Source organism: Kwoniella botswanensis, chromosome 1 (genome assembly GCF_036426115.1).
Source record: "Kwoniella botswanensis chromosome 1, complete sequence".
NCBI classification, from domain to species: Eukaryota; Fungi; Basidiomycota; class Tremellomycetes; order Tremellales; family Cryptococcaceae; genus Kwoniella; species Kwoniella botswanensis.
In genome coordinates this window covers 1,769,382-1,791,570 of record NC_088599.1, presented here as the reverse complement: position 1 = coordinate 1,791,570, position 22,189 = coordinate 1,769,382, and the positions used below count along the sequence as shown (strand labels likewise).

The 22,189-nt window shown below is 44.3% G+C and overlaps 11 protein-coding genes across 11 annotated transcripts; 2 read left to right on the top strand and 9 right to left on the bottom strand.

Annotated features, from left to right (window-relative positions):
- Positions 1–332: 332 nt before the first annotated feature.
- Positions 333–770, bottom strand: L199_000700 (uncharacterized protein; the record flags this gene model as incomplete). Its single annotated transcript, XM_064886464.1, has 1 exon — positions 333–770. One exon carries the CDS (start codon positions 768–770, stop codon positions 333–335), a length of 438 nt encoding a protein of 145 aa, XP_064742536.1.
- Positions 771–1,040: 270 nt separating this feature from the next.
- L199_000699 (uncharacterized protein) lies at positions 1,041–1,386 on the bottom strand (the record flags this gene model as incomplete). Its single annotated transcript, XM_064886463.1, has 3 exons — positions 1,041–1,096; positions 1,165–1,205; positions 1,265–1,386. 3 exons carry the CDS (start codon positions 1,384–1,386, stop codon positions 1,041–1,043), a joined length of 219 nt encoding a protein of 72 aa, XP_064742535.1.
- Positions 1,387–1,624: 238 nt separating this feature from the next.
- On the bottom strand, positions 1,625–2,607 carry L199_000698 (uncharacterized protein; the record flags this gene model as incomplete). Its single annotated transcript, XM_064886462.1, has 3 exons — positions 1,625–1,703; positions 1,789–2,424; positions 2,486–2,607. 3 exons carry the CDS (start codon positions 2,605–2,607, stop codon positions 1,625–1,627), a joined length of 837 nt encoding a protein of 278 aa, XP_064742534.1.
- Positions 2,608–2,742: 135 nt separating this feature from the next.
- Positions 2,743–3,468, bottom strand: L199_000697 (uncharacterized protein; the record flags this gene model as incomplete). Its single annotated transcript, XM_064886461.1, has 2 exons — positions 2,743–3,316; positions 3,371–3,468. The coding sequence occupies 2 exons, from the start codon at positions 3,466–3,468 to the stop codon at positions 2,743–2,745; spliced, it is 672 nt and encodes a 223-aa protein (XP_064742533.1).
- A 361-nt stretch (positions 3,469–3,829) lies between these two features.
- Positions 3,830–5,446, bottom strand: L199_000696 (uncharacterized protein; the record flags this gene model as incomplete). The annotated part of the gene is made up of 5 exons (XM_064886460.1): positions 3,830–4,257; positions 4,371–4,495; positions 4,560–4,639; positions 4,746–4,954; positions 5,050–5,446. 5 exons carry the CDS (start codon positions 5,444–5,446, stop codon positions 3,830–3,832), a joined length of 1,239 nt encoding a protein of 412 aa, XP_064742532.1.
- Positions 5,447–5,853: 407 nt separating this feature from the next.
- Positions 5,854–6,665, bottom strand: L199_000695 (uncharacterized protein; the record flags this gene model as incomplete). Its single annotated transcript, XM_064886459.1, has 3 exons — positions 5,854–6,062; positions 6,121–6,239; positions 6,526–6,665. 3 exons carry the CDS (start codon positions 6,663–6,665, stop codon positions 5,854–5,856), a joined length of 468 nt encoding a protein of 155 aa, XP_064742531.1.
- Positions 6,666–7,014: 349 nt separating this feature from the next.
- On the bottom strand, positions 7,015–8,905 carry L199_000694 (uncharacterized protein; the record flags this gene model as incomplete). Its single annotated transcript, XM_064886458.1, has 5 exons — positions 7,015–7,140; positions 7,293–7,953; positions 8,036–8,358; positions 8,446–8,618; positions 8,731–8,905. 5 exons carry the CDS (start codon positions 8,903–8,905, stop codon positions 7,015–7,017), a joined length of 1,458 nt encoding a protein of 485 aa, XP_064742530.1.
- Positions 8,906–9,604: 699 nt separating this feature from the next.
- L199_000693 (uncharacterized protein) lies at positions 9,605–10,578 on the bottom strand (the record flags this gene model as incomplete). The annotated part of the gene is made up of 6 exons (XM_064886457.1): positions 9,605–9,736; positions 9,810–9,863; positions 9,975–10,031; positions 10,143–10,190; positions 10,275–10,313; positions 10,372–10,578. The coding sequence occupies 6 exons, from the start codon at positions 10,576–10,578 to the stop codon at positions 9,605–9,607; spliced, it is 537 nt and encodes a 178-aa protein (XP_064742529.1).
- Positions 10,579–11,974: 1,396 nt separating this feature from the next.
- Positions 11,975–14,400, bottom strand: L199_000692 (uncharacterized protein; the record flags this gene model as incomplete). The annotated part of the gene is made up of 4 exons (XM_064886456.1): positions 11,975–12,637; positions 12,704–13,435; positions 13,511–13,908; positions 14,013–14,400. The coding sequence occupies 4 exons, from the start codon at positions 14,398–14,400 to the stop codon at positions 11,975–11,977; spliced, it is 2,181 nt and encodes a 726-aa protein (XP_064742528.1).
- Positions 14,401–19,961: 5,561 nt separating this feature from the next.
- On the top strand, positions 19,962–20,260 carry L199_000691 (uncharacterized protein; the record flags this gene model as incomplete). The annotated part of the gene is made up of 2 exons (XM_064886455.1): positions 19,962–20,104; positions 20,164–20,260. The coding sequence occupies 2 exons, from the start codon at positions 19,962–19,964 to the stop codon at positions 20,258–20,260; spliced, it is 240 nt and encodes a 79-aa protein (XP_064742527.1).
- A 577-nt stretch (positions 20,261–20,837) lies between these two features.
- Positions 20,838–21,651, top strand: L199_000690 (uncharacterized protein; the record flags this gene model as incomplete). The annotated part of the gene is made up of 4 exons (XM_064886454.1): positions 20,838–21,016; positions 21,073–21,224; positions 21,289–21,415; positions 21,495–21,651. 4 exons carry the CDS (start codon positions 20,838–20,840, stop codon positions 21,649–21,651), a joined length of 615 nt encoding a protein of 204 aa, XP_064742526.1.
- Positions 21,652–22,189: the final 538 nt, after the last annotated feature.

The window sequence follows — 22,189 nt, the reverse complement described above, 5'->3', positions numbered from 1 at the left end:
TCACGTCTAAAAGTGGCACTAGCGCAAACCACTTTACTAAGATACCTTGATATTGTTACAGTATCCACCCCCATCCATTCGGTAAGAGTCTGATGAGCCGCATGAAGCTTCCTTTAAGCTTTGAGGTAGGCTATGAGTAAGACTCTTGCGGAGTAGGGGCCTGGAACTGCTGCATTATTTAGGTTGACCGTGCGGTATCAGAAATCATGGAAATATGTCATAAACCAAATCACCACGAAATCGAAATTTCATTTACATTAAGGATTGAGACATGCAATTCACTGATGAAGATCAATTCCATTTTCAGTGACAATGAATCCCTGTTATATCTTTCACCAATTATCTGTGTCGAAATCGTCAAAAAGCCGTTTCCAATCCCCAGTTTTGAGTAACCAGCCCCATGACTTTCGTATTCCGAACGGCAAACCATTCAGGTTGTAAACCTGGATTTTGAGTTCCTCAGGAGGCGAAACACACGATTCGAGAATCTTTCCTTTCCAAGCACTGTTGACTCTGACTATACCGTCAATGTACGATGTCATAAAATTGATTCGACCGAATTGAGAAAGCACCATCTTTCCTAAAGAGCGATCATCAAGGCTTGATGCGACTTCCAAGACATCCCATAGTTGTTCGGTCCCATCTGCGGCTTCCGAGATCCGCTGTCGAACTTTATCGGTGTATTCTTTCTTGAAGTCGTATCGATAACATAGTCTCAGGACTTCGTATGTGTCTTCCGAAGAGGAAGAGGGTAACATCGCCAAACTCATCCAGAAAGAGGATCTGTCCCAATATTACCTTCTACCCCTAGCGAATGTCTCAGGGGTCACCTTCTCCAACGCTGCTCGAGCCATATGTCTATCGTTCCGCTCGGACGCCCAGACAAGTAAGTCCCATGGATTATCTACGCTGAGATCATACATCCTTTGTCTGAACTTCACCAGGATGGAATGTTCGATCCCCCATTTTTCGCAAGCGAGGAAAAGAGCTTTAGTATTGTCGAAGTTTGTCCTGAGCTCTTTTGGATGCAATGACGTGATTTAGTCCAATAGTACTTCGAGCAGGTCGGTGGATAGCTCAATATCTATCGGGCTCGCTATATCGGTTGTCCGTCGTTCAGCTTCAATCAGCTCTAACTCCACCGCCTATACTACGTCGACTCACCCTGAAGAGGGGCAGGCTCTAGCATATCAGATATGACCGTACTGAGGTGGTCCAAAATCAGTCATCATCATTGACAGTCAACTTTCCAGGGTAGACTGACCTCTTTTGAGCTATGCGTTGCTGACAGATCCCGAAAAGGATGCTATCCTCCGATCTGAACCAGATATCACCTACACAGAAGTGTTCGTGCATTCTATTTTTGGAAAATGAGACTGGCATCATGTGTGGACTGCGCCTATGTAAATACAGTACTGCTTGTTAGACCGATAAAGGAACTTTTCAACAACGATGTTTTTGCTGAGACTGGAGGGACTTCCAGTAGATATGTCTTTGGAAGCTGTAATTAAGTGGTCTCAGAGAGCCAAGGTGAAAGGAGCTATATGTATGTGATCACCTCACTATGAAACATTACATACATGCGTTCCGACTACACGTTCACACTGATGTTCACGTATTTCTTCTACGTACTGCCATGTACGTGCAGCCCTACTTTGACATATTTCAGTGAAAGGGATGAGATGTTGTAATACTGTAGCTGCCTACCAGCTGAAATAAATGAAAGAACGGTCAGCGCAACGATTCTAATTCGGACAGAGGTACACCACGCCGGAGTGCTGTGCTCACTTATGCGAAGCAAAACCATTGCAGATCCTTTCCCAACTGTGTACAAAAGTCAGCCCAGGGACTTGTGTAGGCTCCCAATCTCTAGTCGTATAGTCTCTACCTTTCTTAGAAACTCTGGCTACCCATGTCAGTCGGTTCACGGTGACCTTTTCATCCTTGAGAGCTAAGCTGTATAGCTTCCCTTGCCACGCTGGTGAAAGTTCCGACATCCGAGTGACAAACGCGGCAGACCCCCAACTGTTCTCCGGCTCTCTACCATGAGGGAAGCTTTCGAGGTTCATCTTCCTTAAAGCCATTGGGCCGAGTTTTCTATCGTCCATCTTGGAAGCGAATCCTAATAATTTCCACAAGTTACCTTTGCTCTCGCTTATAAGTCTGTCACGTATTAAATCTACATTTTCATCCGAAGCTTCGAACTGATCGCATGGACGCATGAGCTTGCAAGTATCGGCGAATGAGGTGGGCGGGAAGAGGGGGATGTCCGCACCGAGGAAAGCGAGAAAGTATCCAGCAAGGTTGGAGTTCACACCCGTATCGATGACATTTTCCTTCTTCCTGACTTCAGAATGGGCAGTACTATCACCATTCACGCTACATGCTGGTTTAGGAAGGTCAATCATGTTCTTGAAGACTTGACTACAGCACATTGTCTTTGTCAATACTGTCTTCACCAATTTTATCTGAGACAGCAGCTCACCTCCCACCAGCAAGACGCTCGCACTGAGCCGCGAAGTGAGTGTGATCGTTTGCGATCACGAGATCGTCACCATCGGTGAAGGAGGGATGGTATTTTGGATGCTGATCGATTGTCTCGGTCATTCTAGTTCAAACACTAATTTGGATGCAGAACTGTGGGATACATGAAAGTGTCGCACAAACAAGGGATCACAGATACATACTCGGTACCTCTAACGATCTGAGATACTCGATCAGTGATTACCTACCTCGATATAACTATTTAGGAGTGAATTTCTGCGAGACCGAATCCCAATCGCCCGTAACCTCAAACTGATACGACTTCACCCCTGGTCTCTTGTTGAGATTGATAGGGATGAAAGCCAGACGGAGTATCTCCAATTGCCAAGATTGCGGTAACTTGCCCAACGCATACCAGAGAGGTACGAACACCCCTTCCCTTGAGCTCTCATATGTCGTTCTGGCTATGAAGGAATGTGGAGACATTCGTCGAAGGGCTTCTCGAGCCATGTGTATATCGTTTCGTTTACCGGACCAGATAAGGAGCTGCCATTGACGATCTTCAGTTTGCATAAGTAGTCTATCTCGAACTAATCCTTGGATATTCTCATTAACATCGTATCTATCGCAGAGTTCCAGGAGGTCCAGAGTCTGTGGAAAAGCAGAGGACGGAATTGAAGGCTTGGATACGTTTATCAGGTTCAAGAAGAGGTCGATAACTTCTGCGAAAAATTCTACTTCGATAGGTTCTACCAAGCTTAGTAGGTTTTTGGGGTAGGATGTATGTGTTGAGGTGGGTGGAGGGAGGTCGAACAAACCAGCGAAGAAGGTACTAAAATTCGAATGATGGTATAAGCTTGGTCACCTGGTTAATCAGTGAACCCACCTTGATCTGGCGAGACGCCAGGAATCAGCCATAAGGATCGTGCCGTCTACTGAAAGGAGTTGGATATCTCCTAGGTTATGATAAGGATGGATGGACATGATGGGGTTCGGGTATTGAGTGTCTCAGGATGGCTGGGAATTAATGGACAGAAATTTACAAGATAGATCGAGGTGAACAGGAAGATTAGTAAGGTGATCTCAATTCAAAAATTATGCCTGGTAGTAGTGACTGTATGAGCGAAGGAAGAAGAGTTGGTGGAGTAAGGATCAAAGAGGATGTTGTATCAATTTGTCAATGATCAATTCACCTTCAACGCACGGACACTTCGGTACCGGTATATGTAATTCAATCACCATGTGCTTTCAGCTCACAAGTTGAGTTGCCAAATCCCATGAATTCCATAGATCCCGAATAATCACATACACCATACCGTTATATCTAATCCAATTTCCCCAATTCTCATATATATCCCAATTGTGAACCGCACAAATCTCTGACCGACTTCTTTTCAACCTTATCATCCACTACAATCCTAACTTTTTCCTCTTCCCATATAGTCCTATGTTCCTCACTACCTATCGAGGGCCACATCTTTTCCCATATCTCCTTATATCCGGGTTTCGCCCCTATCCCATTGAAATGCAGTGCGACAGGTATATTGCTCGTACGTTTATCTTTCGCTACTAGTCGAGAAGTGGGTAAGTCCGAGGGTGAAATGGTGAATGGATACTGGAACTTGTCCCAAGATGAAATCATATTTCCAACTGTTTTTGCATCTGTGGAAGAGAGAAGAGTGAGTGAATTGGTGAGGTGTTCGGCACACCAAAACATTGAGAGTGTATTGTCGACTTTGAGATCACCCTTTGAAAGATGAATATTGAAGACACCTGCTTGGGAAACTGACGGTCAGAAATCATATTCTCACATAACGTAAAAGCAGACAGGGGGAGATGAATCTGTAGGCTTGAGCCTTTGAGGAGAGTTTGAACGTTGGACTTACCTTGATCTGGCTGATATGGGTATTCTCCTCCTGTCAGCGTGTCATTGAGTTTCCCGAATAACGATCTCATCTCGGGCACACTTCCTAACACCAGACCGCTATTTGCATGTATAGGCAGTCGAGATCTGTTGGGCTTGTGTTCAGTTACCTCTAACAATCACATTCTCCTGCAAGGGAAAGATGACCTACTGAGAATCTCTCAATATGTCTCTGTCAGAATAGAACAGGTCAATCGGCATTGGACTAGAGGGGATATCCAGACAAGCGGACTGAAGTATTGGAATCATCAATAAGCTCTTTTTATGACCCATGTTTCAACAAGCGGGGTGTTGACAAGTTGTTTTCAGACATTGTGATAGTGACGTGACCACTCACCGAATTGGCTTCATTAGGATAACAATTGAAGCTTCCAGCCGTTATTGGTTTCCCCTGCTGCCCTTCCGGAATTAAACTATATCGCGATATCAGGACAGAAGGTGATAATTGCAGTATCACATCTATAGCATCTACGAGAAGTACGAGATCTTGAGGGAATATACCGAGAGATTGTAAGAGTCGACTGGAGGATAGTATGGATGATAGACCTGTTTAACCATGATAAGCAATAAGCATAACGCACAATTACGAGAAACGCAAGATATGAAGGGTGAACAGATAGAAAGTCACACACTGTACTCACTGGTCACTTTTGGTTTATGAGTATCAAATTCATCTTCCGCATCTACGTTCCAATTGTACAGCGTTACCCTATACCCATTCACTACAGCTGACCAAAGTGATCTACAGAAATCTTTATTCTTGTACGCTCGTTGTATTCCAATAGGCATGAACACCTGTGCTTTCCTAGGCGAGCTGAAAGCATAATCTACCCATTCATCTTGCCGTCGAGCATATTTACGATATCTTGAAGGTATCTGCCAGGCAAGACAGTATAACACCAGAAGTGTTAAGCAAAAGTAAATCAGACGACGAAGTTGAGGTTTCGATAAGGGTCTAATGGATCTTTGTCGGACTGTCAAAGTGTGCTGAGGTAGGTATTTCCGCTGCCATCCGTATAGTACAGAGTGAATTGTCATATCGGATTGACAAGGTAGGAATGTGGTTGATGGATGATCACCATGCCAAGGAATTGATTAGTGCTAAGTTAGTCACAAAGGACAGTTACCGAAACGAAGGAAAGGAACCACAACAACAAACATGGGGGACCCAAAGGCACACGATACAGCAGGAATCACGCGAGACTGCCATATCGCGTGGGGTTCACCCATGACTTACTGATATCTGCGAAAGAATGATTGTTTGCTCCTTGATTTGCATAATCGTATGCTTCATTCCTCTCTGTCATACACACACGCATCTCATATGACTGGGATGAAGGACTTCGCAAAGCAAATCAGGGAGCTAGGGAGCTCCATCGATTCCAAGTCACCCCATCGCGTAGCATTAATTTAAGAAGCATCACCACAAATACAAAAACAGGCATTCACCAATCATCTTGCTGAAACCTATTCGCAAAATCATTCCAATCATCTCTAAATGGCGACACTCTCTCCTTTGTGACTTCAGCATGAGAATCGGTATGCCAAATTCTCCTTCTGTTCTTCCACTTGCGAGGTACCATCCTTGTAACAGTCGCGTTCGTGGTGTTGTCCTCCAGTACTAAATCCCATATCTTACCTCTCCAATCGGGGTCTTAATCTATTCAAACTGTCCTTCAGGTTCGATGAATAGTAAATATCATTGCCCTCACCTCTCAGGAAGGTATCCCTTTCCATCGATCTTAAAGCTTTTGCTCCTAATTTACGATCATCCCTATGGGAAGCGATGACAAGTGCCCTCCAAGGGATCGTCTTAGGTTGATCCATCAATCTGCCTTTCAACAGATCAATTAGTCGTTCGGAACAATCAAACTTGTCGCATAGACTGAGCAGCACGTGAGTCTCCTCGAATGTCGTAGCGAGCATGAAATGGTTCGGTGAGACATGAGTTAAAAAGATGTCTAACACTCTGGAAGTCACGTCTAATGAGATTGCCTTTTCATTCGACTTCACCCCAGCCTGCGGAACTTGTAACATGTCTCGGAACACCGTATTATATGGATCGTCCGTCATCCCTCAAATATTGTTGACAGGTCACAAACGAACAGCATGCTCACCTTTCTTTTGCAAGTCTCCTTCCATCCGTTTTGAAATATAGACTTTCATTCGAAACGAACAATACGTCTCCATACTGATGATAAGGGTGATATTCCCTCTCACTTTCTTGGACGATAGAGCTGTTTGGATATACTGACATATTGAGTATATCGTTGACTGCTTTGACTGAGAATTGATGGAATCGCTACAAAAGGGTTGAGAGTAATAAAGACGCAAGGCAAGCATGTTTGCTCCATGGTTCCTTTCCAGTTCGAAAGAAGGTTAGTGAACAGAGTGTACCGAAATGAGTACTACTGTAACACTGGATAATGAATGCTCAAAAGCGTTTCCCCCAAGAGATAGTGCGTGATAGAATTACGCTATACATGTAAGAGTACGATTTCACCATTCTCAAATCTAAACATGGAGTACATACAATACAATAGATACCCAAGGGGAAGGTTTCCATGAGAAGACCAAAATACACAATATTTGATCCGATGATTTGCTTATTTGGACTTCTTAGCCTTCGATGCTTTTTTACCTTTAGGTTGCCTCTTTCTCCTTTCCACGCATCGAGGGCAAATCCAATTACCTTCAGGGGTCTTGTCGAGGTTGAGACAGGCAAGATGGTACTATATTGCCAAATGTGATTAGTATTGATCGGTCCGAGAGCGAAAGAGACAAACGAGGAATCGGTAGATTTCGTTATAACAACATGGACGTGATGCAGAGAAGGAGAAGTAGGCATGAAAAAGGCAGGATTACAACCTAAACATAAACTCACCCATTCAATTTCACAATCATCGTCATCACATCCAATCATCTCTCCATAACTGACTTGTCCGCAAGTACAGTAAGTTCTAGAATCAACTTCGTCATTCACAACGATATTATCATGATCGTCTATGCCGGGAGCATCGTAATTGGGAATATTGCCATTACTGATATTTGTCGAAGTCTTCTTCTTGGCCCCTCCTCCAGAAGTATTCGATTTGAGCCCGGATGATACTCGGGATAGAGAGTTAGGTTGTTGATTGTATTCCTCATCAAGGGCATCATCACTATCATCCTGTTCATCATGGGATCTTTTAACTCCAGCTAACACTTTCGTTTTACTTCCTCCCCTATTACCATTCCCACTATTGTTATTGCTAGGAGTAGCATTTCCACTCTTACTTCCACTTCCCATATCCAGCCCTAATCCCCCGTCCTTCCTTTCCATCAATGAATCGCTCGATTGAGTGATATGCATGCCCACTCCGCCTTTTCTAGAAGAGGGTATATGCTCATCACGCGAATCGTCATCCGACCCATCATCCTGTTCTGCTTTCCTTGCTCGACTGGCTGCAGCGGCGAGTTGACGTGCTGTACGAGGCTCTGAGGGTTTACCGGTAAATGCTGAGGTGGATGCTACCGAATCTGTAGGTGATTGAGCTCGATTGACACTGAGATGTATGCTTTAATGATTAGCGCAAATCACTTCTATCTCCAATTAGACGAGGTGCAGGAAGGAGAATGAGAACATACGGTTTCCTCTTCTTGGCAGGTTTCTTCTTCTCCTTATCCCCACCCACACTAGACGTCTCATCATCGTCTTTATTACCTAATTGATGTACTCTCCCTTTCTTCTTCTTGGTTGGTGTATCACCGATCCGACCCTCATTGGACGGACCTGCATCTTTCCCTGAACCTCTGAAAGGAGAATTGGCAGCTCGCTGTAGTCGTCGGGAGTTGACAACGGGTTGAGCGAATGGCAAAGTAAGTGTTTGGGTGTATGGTGATGCGGGTGAAGGGTTGAGTAAAGTGGAGGCAGCAAGTAGGTTTGACAAGTGTTTTTGATGAGCCATTATCTGAGAGAAACGATCCCAATGCATATACACATTATTATCAGTTGTGTTCGGCGACGCAGTATCATAGGTGAAAAGATCTGAGCTCACCCCATCGCATGCTCCACCGGCTACTCTGATCTTATCATCTCCACCTAATTTGTACCTAGCCGCTTCTTCCGCTATTTCCTGTAATAGCTCAAACCGTTGTTCCGGTTTGATATCGGGATCTTGAATCCAGTTGATGAGTGTATATAGCTTTTTCTCGAGACTAAGAAGGGTTGCTAAAGTGGATGCATCAGTCAGCTGGGTCTGGCTCGTGTCATGGAAAACCAGGTGTGATAGCGGACTGATCTTGGGAAGAACCTTTGTGTACAAAGGAGAATGTCTACTCACAGTAAAGTACAGCACCCAGTTCATTCAAATCACTATAAACCCTAGTCAGCTCCGGTGGGATCTGATCGAGGGTATCCATGATATCTTGAATGATCAATATATCCTGAGCGTCGTTTGCAGTAGGTGGAGGGGGTGAGGGGGAAGGCGGCGCGATGACCGGCATTTTAGGGGGCATGGTGGTTGAATGACTCGCTGAGCTGGGTCAAATAGACGGTCAGGTCCAAGGTGGGCGTTTCTGCGATCTCAGAGGTTTCTCCTAGATGATGTAAAGATTAAGATTGTAATGGATATGTGATGAAGCGAAGAGAGACAGTATAGGATCAACCTATCATCAACATTGGGTGTGTCCTTGTGTCTTGCATATGCTGAGCTAACCGATTGGTGGGATTTACGTAAGACACGAAAATGACGTGGATTAAATGCATCTTCCGATACTGGTGGTTGATGATCACTCGCTCTGAGAGATAAGATAAAAGAGATCCGACACTTCAAGATACGAGATACATCGCAGTTCATGCTTATTTCAATTGCGTATAATTGGATTTCCTGTCTGTTTTTTCCTCGAGAAGATTCTCGACTATGTTATCCCATTCCCTCAGTATCCCCATGGCATACCCATGCCCATACCATATCCACCCATTCCAGTTCCCATACCTCCCATCATCCCGCCTGGCATCGCTCCCATCCCCATCCCATAATCGCCGAAGAGACTGTGATGTGTATATCAAACGATTGTCAGAGGTTGTGACTCCATGAGCTCGAATTAAGTGGGGAGTGAGGAAGCGCGAAGTATTGATCGGATCGAACGGACGGACGATGATATCGAAACAGACAAACGAGACAACGCTTACCCGCCTGGTGGATACCTTGGCATCTAGGTATACCAAGGAGTACGATACATCAGCTGTTGAATCCAAGGTGAGAACCAGGTAGATGAAGTGTAAGGGAAAGGGGAAGGGATACCAACTCCGTATGCTCCTGAGCCAAGTCCACCGCCTAACATGCCCTGTGTCATATAATCTGATCAGCTGAGTGACATCAGAAGGGGAAAAAGAGAGGGTCGAATGTCCGAGACTAACATAACTACCCATACCTCCCATCATCATGGGGTTCATCATGCCCATACCACCCATCTGTGGGTAAAATCATGAGAGTCAGCTTATATCTACAAGAATAGAAACACTTGTGTATGGTATGGTATCCGGAACGACAAGATCAGATCAGGTTAGCAGGACAAAGCGAACCATAGGGTTCATCATTCCCATTCCGCCCATTCCCATACCTCCCATACCCATTCCGCCCTGTATCGAAATACACAACAGTGGTGAGCATTGATAATAGGATATTGTATCGAAATTACGTCTCGAGCAGGATGTAGGGTAGTAGAGAATTTGATGAATAAATCATCTCACCATCATCATAGGGTCCATCATACCCATCCCGCCCATTCCCATTCCTCCCTACATTCATTCCACCCAACCCAACCATCAATCAGCGTCTAAATATCTACCATTCTGACGTTGTGGAAAAAATGATTTACTTACCATCATGGGATTCATCATACCCATCCCACCCATTCCACCCTACATCCCACCCATCGCCAATATTAACATTCTCTTGTCACCCTTCGAGTACACTCACCATCATAGGGTTCATCATTCCCATTCCCATTCCTCCCATACCCATTCCCCCATTCTGCGATCGCACGGCGATATATGGGATCGTATATGGATCGTGAGTGTGAGAAGGAGGTCCATGAGCGATATAATTATAATGATCCGCCAAGTGTTTTTTAATAGAGTATTCTCTGATATCAGCTTTGGTTCGGACTTTTGAGTATGAATTCATTTCGACGATTAGGATAAAGACGACAAAGGAGTAGTAGGAGGTAGGACCGGCGACAAGAGGGGCGATTATGCCGTCAAAGACTATATATAGTGATAGAGATGAAGATGGAGAAGAGGGAAGAAGTGAACAGAACTCTCTGTAATAAAATAATGAGTGATCAAGTGATCACAATACTCGTATCCCTCGACGCGTCTTTAGAACATTACTTTACCACTTCCAACAAGATTACGCACCGCCCCTCCTACTACCACACCCGAGGATATGAAACGCAGTAACAGAGTAACAGAGTTGGAACGAGCACCTACCATCATCATCATACTAGTCATGGGATCCATCTTGCTCTTACTGATATCGTTTCCTTCAGATTACTGTAGAATACAATTGATAAGATATGTTTCGAGCTGCCAAAAATCCACAATCTATTTAATCCGGCTAAGGTATAATTGTACTAAGAATCCCGCCACTGCGTTCTGCGTTCGTCCCGGTGCTATATATGATCGGTCGTCAAGCGCGAATCGAAGATGGATGAACAAGGTGAAAGAGAGGGTCAAGGCGAGAGAGGGTTAAGAAGACGATCTGTGTCTATATATATATATATCGGTTGATGTCTGTGTGTTATGTCGTTATGTTGTGTGTGTTTGATGGTAAGTGTAAGTCTTTAGTGGAAATTAAGAAGGAACCCTGTTTCTTTCAACTATCAGTTATATATCCGTTATATCATGGGATTGGAAGAGGGAAAAGGGTAATGAAAGTACAAAGAAGTCCAACGTAAGGTATACATGCATCTCTTTGTCATTTCCCAACCCACCTCACCGCCCTAAGAAGGCGAAAGAGAAGCAAGAGTGATTTGTACTGACATCATTCTCCTTGCTCTTCTTGGGTAAGACAAAGGAGTAAAGTAAATACTGTACTGGTCTTCGCTTAGACCCTCTTGCTATGACTGTACATAACGTGTTTCATGCCATCCTTTGATTGACCAGCACCATAGTACAGTATATATACGGTGAGACGGATCGTCCCTTTCACAGTTTCATAACCTCCGGAAGAGGAAGGTGAGGGAGGATCTTGCAGATCGACCCATTGATAATGCACATGTACATATTATTATTCATACCATGTTTCTCTTCTCATGTATTTTTATCATATCACATCATATATAAATACAAAAAAATACAAGAAAAAGGGACTCAAGAAAATGCTTATGTCGGGTCGATTGGGAAAATGCTATCTGAGTTTATTGGCCAAGTACAAATCACAAGAACAGAGAACAAAAAGAAGGAGTCTCTCGTGTATAAATAAGAAAACCAAATAACTTCATGTCGTGAACTTCGATAGAGAAATTATGTCTGATTGTCATCGTCGATGATGAGATCAAGTTAATTGCTTCTGCTCTTTCTCATTCGTATCTAGGGATGAGTGGACTTGACCATTCACTCCTTGAGCTCCACTGGTTGATCATTCCATCTACCGGTGTTGTAGTTGAATACACCACCCCTTGTGGTGTATAAACCATCTGACCATCCACATTCATGCCTATAGAATTCTGGTTGGTATTCAATCCTAATCCAATCATCTGATTATGATTGGTCGGCACAGTAGAAGCTGAAGCTAAAGCGACAGGAGGGAATTTCCATTGAGATGGGTTGTTGGTGATGTCGATGTCATTAGGGAAATAGGTGAATCCTGGTGGACCAGCATTAGCGAATTGAGCAGGTTCAGGAATTACATGCGTAGGTGACCATCCCATCTGAGTTGGATAGGCGGTATGGTGGTACATCCCTTGACCCTGGATCTGAGGGACGGTACCAGGTGTAGGATACTGGTATGCGCTGGATGGATATGGCGCCTGAGGACTGTTGTTGGCATCATACATTGTCACGTCGTCAAATGCGTAAGGTGTAGCCGAAGCGGAATGTACAGGGTATGAGGTGGACATGTAAGATGTATGTTGTACCGGATAAGGGAACTGGTTTGGTTCTTGATATCGAAGAATCGCTTTTCGAGGTGCTCCATCTACCCCAGGATGAGGTTCGGCAGCAAGAGAGTAGAACATCAGATGCTAATGTGAAAATGGATCAGCTTCGCCGCCCCGGTTCAATCAACATATAAGGGACAGCCGACTTACTTCTGGTGGGACAAGATGAGGCTGAGGTTGACAGTCATACGGAGCCAATAACGCTCTACCTCCATCCCATTCTGCTGGACCAGCAGAGAACATCGGTACATCCATGGCGACGGGTGATACTTGAGTCGAGATATGACCCAACGGAGTAGGGCAGGTATGCCCAACCGATCCTCTTCTACCATATCCATGGTTCTCCGAGACCATCCTTCCATTCTGTCTACTGAGCGAGCTTGATCTGATGGTTGACGAACCGAGATTCCGCTGAGTTGGAGTGGGTCTCGCTCGTACAGCAGAAAGGGTAGGTTGAAGATGCTGAGTAGATTGTAAGGGTTGAGTGAAAGCTGCTTTCCGAGGGGGCATTCTGAGCGATTCATAGATAGCGGCTGAAGATGTAGGATCATGGTTGTACGCTTCCACAGCGGATCTCTTCCTTGCGTGTTCGTGTCCTGGTGGGAAGACGTAGTTGCCAGTTTGAGATGGAGGGAGAGCTCGGGGTGAAGCGGATCGGGCACGATACATCGACAAGGGTGTGGGGTCGATAGCAGGTGTAGTGAGGGCGGTAGCAGGATTTGGTGCTTTTCCGGAAGAAAGCTGGCGGATATGTCGACCGATTGCACTGGATGGAGCTCGAGAGGTCATGAAACCATCTAAGAGATTCTTCCACCTAGTATATTCTTCTACCGGTACACCAAGTTGATAGTTGAGACCGATCAAGAATTCAGTTTCCATTTTCTGGTAGAATGATGTCCACATTAGCTACTGTAATCGCAGAGGAGAAGAAGAGAAAACAAGTAAAATGTAACTCACGTTTATTTCGGGTAATGACATCCCAGCTAACTCCGCCCACGTCGCATTGGTATAGGTATTATCATCAAGATACTTATTCCCCAACATCAATCCAGCAATAAATGGTCGCTGTTCGCTTCCAGGAGTAGAGAAGAATTTATTCTTCATCTTCAACCTGTATACATACAGCAAAGCTATTATCGTGACGCTGTGAGAGACTGATGTCACGCTGAGCATGCGTGAAACAAATTTGCTGAAGTCGGCGGAGGGATGAACCATGAGACTTGATATACGAGAGGAAGAGGAATGAGTGACTTCGAATGGATCGTTGGGTATGGGAGAATGTGACAAAGGAGAAGAAGGCGGCTGTTGAGCTGAAGGAGCAAAGTCGCCGTACCACAGCCATACCACCATTTGAGCTGTATAGAAGCCCATCGTCAGCTCATGCTCCCGGAAATATACCGCAGAAGCATAATAAGGGGCGCAGAGAACGGAGCAGAGAAGGGAAAAATTTGATACTTACCGACATAAGTGGCCAGGGGCGTCTGAAAGGCTGACTGAGCAGCTATCGTGCCAGCTTTAGCCATATGCATATCCATCTTATTCTTTTTCTTCAGTGGTAATTGTGTTGGTGATAATGGAGGAGTGACGAGAGTAGGTGATACCGGTCTTTTACCCAATTTCTTGTTTGATGGCGGTCTATACTGTTCGTTGTTGACGTTGACGAAACGCTGATGAGGAAGAGGTGGTAAACCGTGGAAAAGGGAGTCAGAGGGTGATTCGAGTATTGTCTCTTGCTCACTTATCGATCCGTCGTTTATTGATGATTGATCAAAATGTAACGTCGGAGGAGTCGAGGAGAGAGTCAAACGCGAAGAGGAAGGGAAAGAGCTTTGATAATCGACACACATGAGGAAACGAGACTGAAGGTAGAGGGAGATGGGATTCGATTGAGCGTGACAATTACCGTTATATATGGATTGGTGGCAAGTTAACAGCTAAGGGATCTAGATGAGTGGGCGAATCGGACACAGAATAATCGGATTAAATTCGCTGATTGTGTTCGATGTAATCTGGTTGACGAGGTATCGAGGTATAATGCTATTCTCAATAATGAAAGGAGATGAGAGGGAAGGGAAGGATGATGTACCACTGCAATCGGAATGTCGAGAAGGACGGTGATGATGATGGTGATGGCCAGGTGTGCTGTCGCACTTGCAACCTCTTATCTTGATCGTGATGTTGTACCTGTGTGATCGTTTCATGATGAGTCAGTGTCTGTATCTATGATATGTTATACGTTATACGTTATCTATGCACAGAGGGATGGAATATGTAAGATGTGACGTGTAATAATCCATCAGACAGATGCCGAAATGAGTGAGATGGGTGTGGATGAGATGACGAATCGACCATTACGATCACATTGGGTTGGGTGGCAAAAACATCGAATGAGATTCGACTTTGTATTTGAATTGGGATTATGTACTCCTTCCTCCCCGTTCGGACAATTCATTCACAACACAGTTTCATTCTTTCCCACTCAATCACCCAACGATACCAATATGGGTATGATTGACAAATAGGTAGGATAACCAGTCACCTCAAACATAAATAAGGAGAAACCTTTACTCACCTTGGACTTTGTTTTATCTAATCCAATACGTATATCCTAGTACGACTTGATTCGGGGTGAATCTTCCTTCTGTTCCTATGATTTCGCAGTTCGAAGATATCCAACTAGATCGACTGATCAGTGTCAAATCGAGCTGTTAAGTAGACAAAGCTGTACGAAGAAGAGTAGGGATGACGATAAAGTATGAATCCCAGAAAATGGGAAAAAGATGAAGACGGAAGAAGGTTGATAAAGATATTTCAGTCTGAATAATATCTTATGATGTTATAGGGTGTCGTCTTCCTTGAGATGAATGGTGGTCGTAAGGCGATACGGTCGTTGCAAATTGATGGTTGACGAAGGATGAGTAAGTTGAGAAGAGACGATCTGAGACAAGGGTTCTTGCTTTGGCTTTCAATGAACCTTTTCAAAATAGATAGTATGGGATCTCGTGTGAGAGGAAACGGAACAGCGAGGTTATAGCGCCGAATTTGAGGAAAATGGGGGTATCACAAGGTTGGTTGATGTATCTGTGATGTTGATGTTGATTGATCGGAAGCTGTAAATTTTAGGTATCTTTTTCGTTAATTGATCACCGTCACAACTGATCGTGATTGATGCTGGCGATGAAACTAGTCTAAAGGTTCTTTGATTTGTGATGTTTCGTTTCGGTTATTCCTTCCGTCTCCATTCAATCCAACAAGATACAGTCCTAGTTGTATCACCGTGCGTATGAAAGATATCCTTCCTTCTACGTGCGACGTGTGATGGCTGTGGCAAGAGATGAACGAAGCGGGAGTGAACGATGTGTGTAACCTAAAAAAAGACCCATCAAACACCCTGAAACAGAAGATGATCCTGGTATAAAATGAAGCGATTGATTGATGGATGATGGTGAGATCGTGCCTTGTTCTAAGATAGTTTCCGGTCTGGTGTGGCTGTGGTGTGTACGATGTCTCGGTCCACCTAAGTCATACGAAGAAACGAAGAGCAGAAAACCTTTTTGTTCTTCATATGGCGTGTATATCAATCTCCTTGACGACAAAATCACGAGCGGATTCGATTTGAGGTAGATTGGTGAAGGGACTGAATTGATTGAATGGGCGCAAAGTGATGGTAAGCTTTGATGTATCTTTCACAGCTCGGTCGACAGTTGTGATTGAAGAAAAGCGAAGGTGTGGCGTCAAATGTGATGTGACGAAACGGTGTTATGCTATGCGTCAAGGACCAAGAATCAAGGGTGAGCGATGGAATGTCAGAGATTGAGCGTTGGAGCGATATGCCAACAATAGAAAAACTGTGCTTCTCAAGGAGGCTTGAGTGGGGGTTTTGTCTGTTTGTTCCTTCGAAAGAGATTAAATCGTGTGACGAAGGAAGGATAGGGGATTATATCGAGAAAGGATCAGATGGAATGGTTTGGATAATTGAAATTATAGCTTTCCTCAAAACAACTTCTTTTCTCCTTATGTGTGATGATGTATAATGATCCGTGATAAATCTCGAAGAGAACAAAAAGGATATGAAGCAATATGTGAAAGCACTCACCAACTTCTCACACACCCTTGGCCGTGACTGTCAATGATTGATAATCTTGCCTATGCGACTATCTTGCGTTCCATTTGATCTATCCTTGAAAAATAAAGCGATGATGCGCAATCGCAAAATAACCTTATAACGCCTCCTCTTGCTTTTTCACGCAGCCTGGATTCTTGGTCCGTGCAAAAGAAAATCGATTACTCGGTGACAATTCGTCTTTTTGTCCTGACCTTCTTCGGTATAACGAAAGCTGTGTTTAAGGAGCCAAGGATTGACGTGAGGACAACAAAGGATTTTGTAAACGTAACTGATTGACTGGGATTTTCTGGTTGTCTGAGCTTGGGACTAATTGTGTGTATGTATGTGATTTGTGTCCGTCTTGTACGAGAGAGGAGAGGGTCGAGTTGAAAGCTTATTGTTCTGAAAAGAGACAATCGCTTGGTGCGTAGGTGTGCTTGTGCTTATCACACAGGCCCCGCAGATCAGATCCAAGCGTTTGTCTGATTTGTCCCGTCGTTCGGAAGGACAAGGTAGATAGGGAGTGAGGGGTGTCTGTCGACGTGTCAAATATTCAATTGATGGATGCAAAGAAAGGAAAACTTGATCGTAGTCATCGTACAGCATGCTATATCATCGTCACTTTCCACATTCCTCGTCGTCATTTTCGCTTTGCCACCCAAACCAAAAATATTTTGGTTCGTGACAGATATCATCAATCTACAAAAATTTAGGATAGGGACTTGGTAGTTCGTAAGACGGCTCCTAACGTCAATCAGGGGTAGAGTGAAATGTCATAAAGGTAACTTAGATTGATTTTTAGTTTCTTACGAAGGTAGGTCAGATTGATAACCCTTATTACGGTGGAGGGTGTATAACGTCAAAGAGAGAGATTTCGGAGAATTACTAATTTCCTGTACTGATCTTTCTTTTCCCATTCCCTTGCATTTGTGTGTTTATCGGAGTGGGAGCGGGGTAGATTCCCTAGCTTGGCCAATTGGCTTTTTAGCTTTTCTCAAAGCTCATTCCACTCATCGAGTCAACCTCATCCATCCCTGCCCGTGGAAAAGAAAGAAAACGTAGAACAGCCAAAAAAAGAAGGTTCCGATCTCAATCTCGTTCTCACCCGTTTTAACTTTCCTTTCGGCATATACAGATCAAGGTACAAAGAGGCGTCATCGGCCACACTTACCGTACAAAGAGCCTACACAACGTCTGCTTCCTATTGTTCATCGGGACCTGATAAGTGGGAACATAGCGGATGCGATGAATCCTTTTTTTGGGGAGATGGGGTGTGATACGATATACAGTACATCCAATCTCGTGACAAATGAAGAGATGTCATGCAAAACTGCGACAGGCGATGCTACAGTATGCGTAGTCGCTATCAATGGGGAGATGCTAAAGTACGAGATAAAGGGTCGCTCTCCATCACCCACAAGACGTTCCAGGAACGTCCGTACCGTATTCTTTTCTATTTTCTTTCACATATCAATCCACCATTTCCTGTGCAGGGACTAACTTACTCTAATTTTGGAGCTGTTCGAGATTCGAGGTCTCCCCTGGTACACTTAAAGTGATGATCGACACACGAGTGTCTGATCTAGTTTAGCTCGTCAGGTAAATAAATAGATTCCACGTCACAGACCATAGACCAGACAAAGGGGGTTGCCGCAAGTAGGTAAACAAGTCACGCAAATACCAGCAAGATGCATCGCACATTCATCTGGGCTTAGTGCTTACGTCTCTTGGGTAAGTTTAGGAAAAGCCTAGCTATACTTCGTACGGGTATCGCTTGGTCTTGTTCTACTCAAATACCGGTTCCCCATGAAACGATAGACGTGGCGTCATATATACATCGCCCTCAGACTGCACAGTCTGATGGAACGATTTGATCTTGGCTGCCAAGCTAAATGAAAGAAAGGTCACGCATGCAACTTTTGAAAGACAAAACAAATTACAGTCATACCTTTGCACTAGACGCCATTGGGGTGAGACAATGAGATAGACAATCCTTCTTCTGGTCTTTGTTACCGTGTATGTCAGACGCCACCATCAGATCTTATAAGAAGACGCCCGTGAGTCTGGTATGTCGTGTAGACGACAGTTGCAATTGGTTCAGGGTTATGACAGCGAGTCACGGGATAGGCATTCGCATTATCTGTGATCGTTCGGACAAGCTGTCGACCGAGATGAAAAAATGAAAAGCCTATTTGTGTGAAGTGTGAAAGTCGGAGAATAAATCTGTAAACATGTGTCATAAACAACCCCAATTAGGGTTTACGATCCCACTCATCCCGCTTTCTTGATTTTCCCTGAAAATCTCATTTATGTCATCCCCCCAACGACGTGTAAGGCTTCGTCTGGAAACTCGTTCCTTCGAATAGAGTATGGAGCAGATAGACCGGGTTTAGTGTGTGAGTGATTGATTGTACTGCAATCTAAGAAACGATGAAGGAGTTGGTGCATTGCATTCTGGAGTGAGAATGTTCGCAAGCTGCGGACATCATGGTGACCATCAGCGGGACTTTGCAAGCGGACTGAATTGTGTATTTGTGAGGTACCGCGACGGCATTTGCTTTTCCTTATTCCCACATCGACATCGTCGCTACTGTTCCGGACTGTGTTGAGCGAAAATTGATGCTTTGTCACCCATCATGACAACACAAGAGACTTGACATCCGTAGTTCGCTCCACAAACAAAGCAAAGATCACTCATTTCTTGGAGACGGGGACAAGGGTCAAAGCGATAATGAAAAAACCGACCCTGATGAATACTTTGTACCTTGGCGGAATCTGTTTGTCCTTCCCAACAGTCAAATTTTGCGTGCTTTGTGTTCTTTTCTTTTGTTCTGCATGAACTGAAAGTAATCGCCACCTACAGTTTCCTGACGGTCGCCTTTCGCTCCCACCGGGAATGGTCTCTTCCATACGTTTCTACCATGCTGGCAGAATAGCCAACTATCTCTCCTTGAATCTCGAAGAAAGGAAGTCAACATGGAACACAATTGTCTTGAAACTGTCACCTCTGGCCTGTCAGCTCGCTATTTGTAACGCTGTATCGCGACCTCGACCAGTGTAAGAGCTCGCATGACCTGCAAGTCTTTGTGCCAATCAAGTAGCAGCTGACCGAGTATTGGCGAGCTGATCGCCCACCTCTTTGAAGTCCGATATTAACGGTCATCGAAATGAACTTTGATAGCTTGTGATGGGACTGACATCCCAGCAGTAAAAGATCCCACTTAAACATCATACTTACAGGCAATCGCCCACCACTTTCTTTCCTCATTTGATTTCACCTCGGTCACGGTTTACATACAAACTATGGTAGATGAGACTCCTGAGGGACCATCAGCGAAGAAGTCTCGACTTCACGAGTTCCATTGTGATCCCAGTGATGATGTCGTGATAGTCTCGAATGATGAAGTGGATTTTCGGGCCAGTAGATATCATTTTTGCAGAGTAAGGTGGGTAAAAACACGTCTCATAGAACCTTTGACTGTTTGGCTGCTCATCGCTAAACAAGGGAGACTCCTCCTTGCACCAAATCCTCTACAGACCTGCTTGATATCTCTCCACCTCCATCACAAAAACGAGATCCACTTCGCTCGACTTCCATCTGATCTTTACTTTGATCATGCCCTTTACGAAAGGAGCTCGAACAAACCACCACATTGGCGGACAGTGGATTCCTAAGAATCTTAGTCCATATGGAAGAAACTAAATCAAGTACGAAAAACTGTCAGTACAGACGAAAAACACGGGAGGAAAAGGTCGTATTTTCGTACAAAGGACAATGGTAGACATGCTGGATTCTGACACTGTGAGACGATTGAGTTCGAGCTGAATGATGGGGGTTGGTGAGAAGTGAGTTGAATACAAAAATTACGCATGACCTTGTGTAATAAGCCCTTTGGTAGCTAAATTGAGCGCATTACCTTAGATCAGTGACACATGTACGAGATCCTCTCATTAATAGAACAGTGCAGTCAGTCCAGACCTACAGAGACAGGGGTTGGTGAGCTCAGGGCCAACGGCTCGAACACATTTCTAAGTGATCCGTGAGCTGTATCATGTCAACTTCCCTAATTTAGCTCACTGCGCTTTCCATCCCATCAGTGTAAGGCCTGTTGTGACTTCACTTGATCTTCTCTCAAGGTCACCTATACATCACCCAGCATCGATCATCCTCATCCCAACATGTCAATCAAAAGTCAGACCAGACCTTCCAAGAGGAAGACAGATCAATCGACTGACAACACGTCCGTCAAAAAGCTCAAACAACATCCGTTTCATCATGATTCAGAGCACAGTATCACCATCATTTCCTATGACAATATCGAATTCAAAGCTAGTCGTTCTCGTCTTGTACAGACCAGGTGAGTAGTGTCAGATATCGGGCCCTGACAAATTTACTAACAGACCTATTAATCAGTCAATTCTTCAGAGATCTGCTTGATATCCCTGCACCAGAACATGAGAATCAAAAACCAAAAGCTCAAAAACCAATCCCCCTGGACTTCAGGTCTTCCATCATTTCAGCTTTTCTTGACCTGATCAGTAGTAGCTCGTACAGCATTGAAGGAAGTAGGAGCGGAAAAGCCATTAGAGTTGCTGGTAATCGCCTCAGATAGGAATGACATCGACCTAGCTAGATTCGCATTAGGTAAAATCACTTCAGAGCAAGTTCACAAGTTGTACGGGAAAAAACATTCTAAGTATCCAACTGTTAAAACCGGCGTCCGTGGACAAATTGCAAGATTACCTCAAACGTCTTCGTACTTCTTTCAATCCAGAGATCCTCTCAATAATGATGCTTCCTGGAGAAGTCCGAGGGGCTCGGTAGGACTCACTTAGACCTGGTGTTTTTTTGGCGAACGACTGGACTAGTATAGCTGAGAGTTTCGACCCACCAAGATTCGAAGGAAATTCAAGAGACGACAGTACTTCGGATAATAGCGATGGTCCGAATACAGATGAGGATGAGGATGAGGATGAGGATGATGGTAGCTAAGATGAGCATGGCTCTAGAGGAAGTATGACAATAGCAGAAGAGAAAGGAGAACTCGTAAATCATCAGAGGGTTGACGGGCAAAAGTAATTGTACGTACTGTAATCATGTATATGCATTCCATACTAGTCATCCTTGATGCTCCATGCTACGGCCTACAGCTGTATGAAGTATCCTTTTCTTCCTTCAATCATATGAATCCATTTCGATGCTTTACCATCCTACTTACTGCATCAGAATAAGGATGAACAATACTCCCAAACCTTTCATCACAACTTTTCGTCGCGATCACGGTGCTGCCGTCACACTAATCAGTAATGATGGTTCCGAGAGTCTGAGGGCTTTATGGTAACTGTTAACTCAAACAACAAAGCTGTGATTTATGCACATACCGCCTTTCCACTGAAATCGAGCGAATCCTCAGCCTTCATGCCGATTTGTAATGTGCAATTGTCTCTCTTTCCTCTTATTCTCTCTTTCTTACCCGGTCTACTGTCACAACCTTTAACCTATACCGAGTTTTCCAAAAGATAAGCGATAT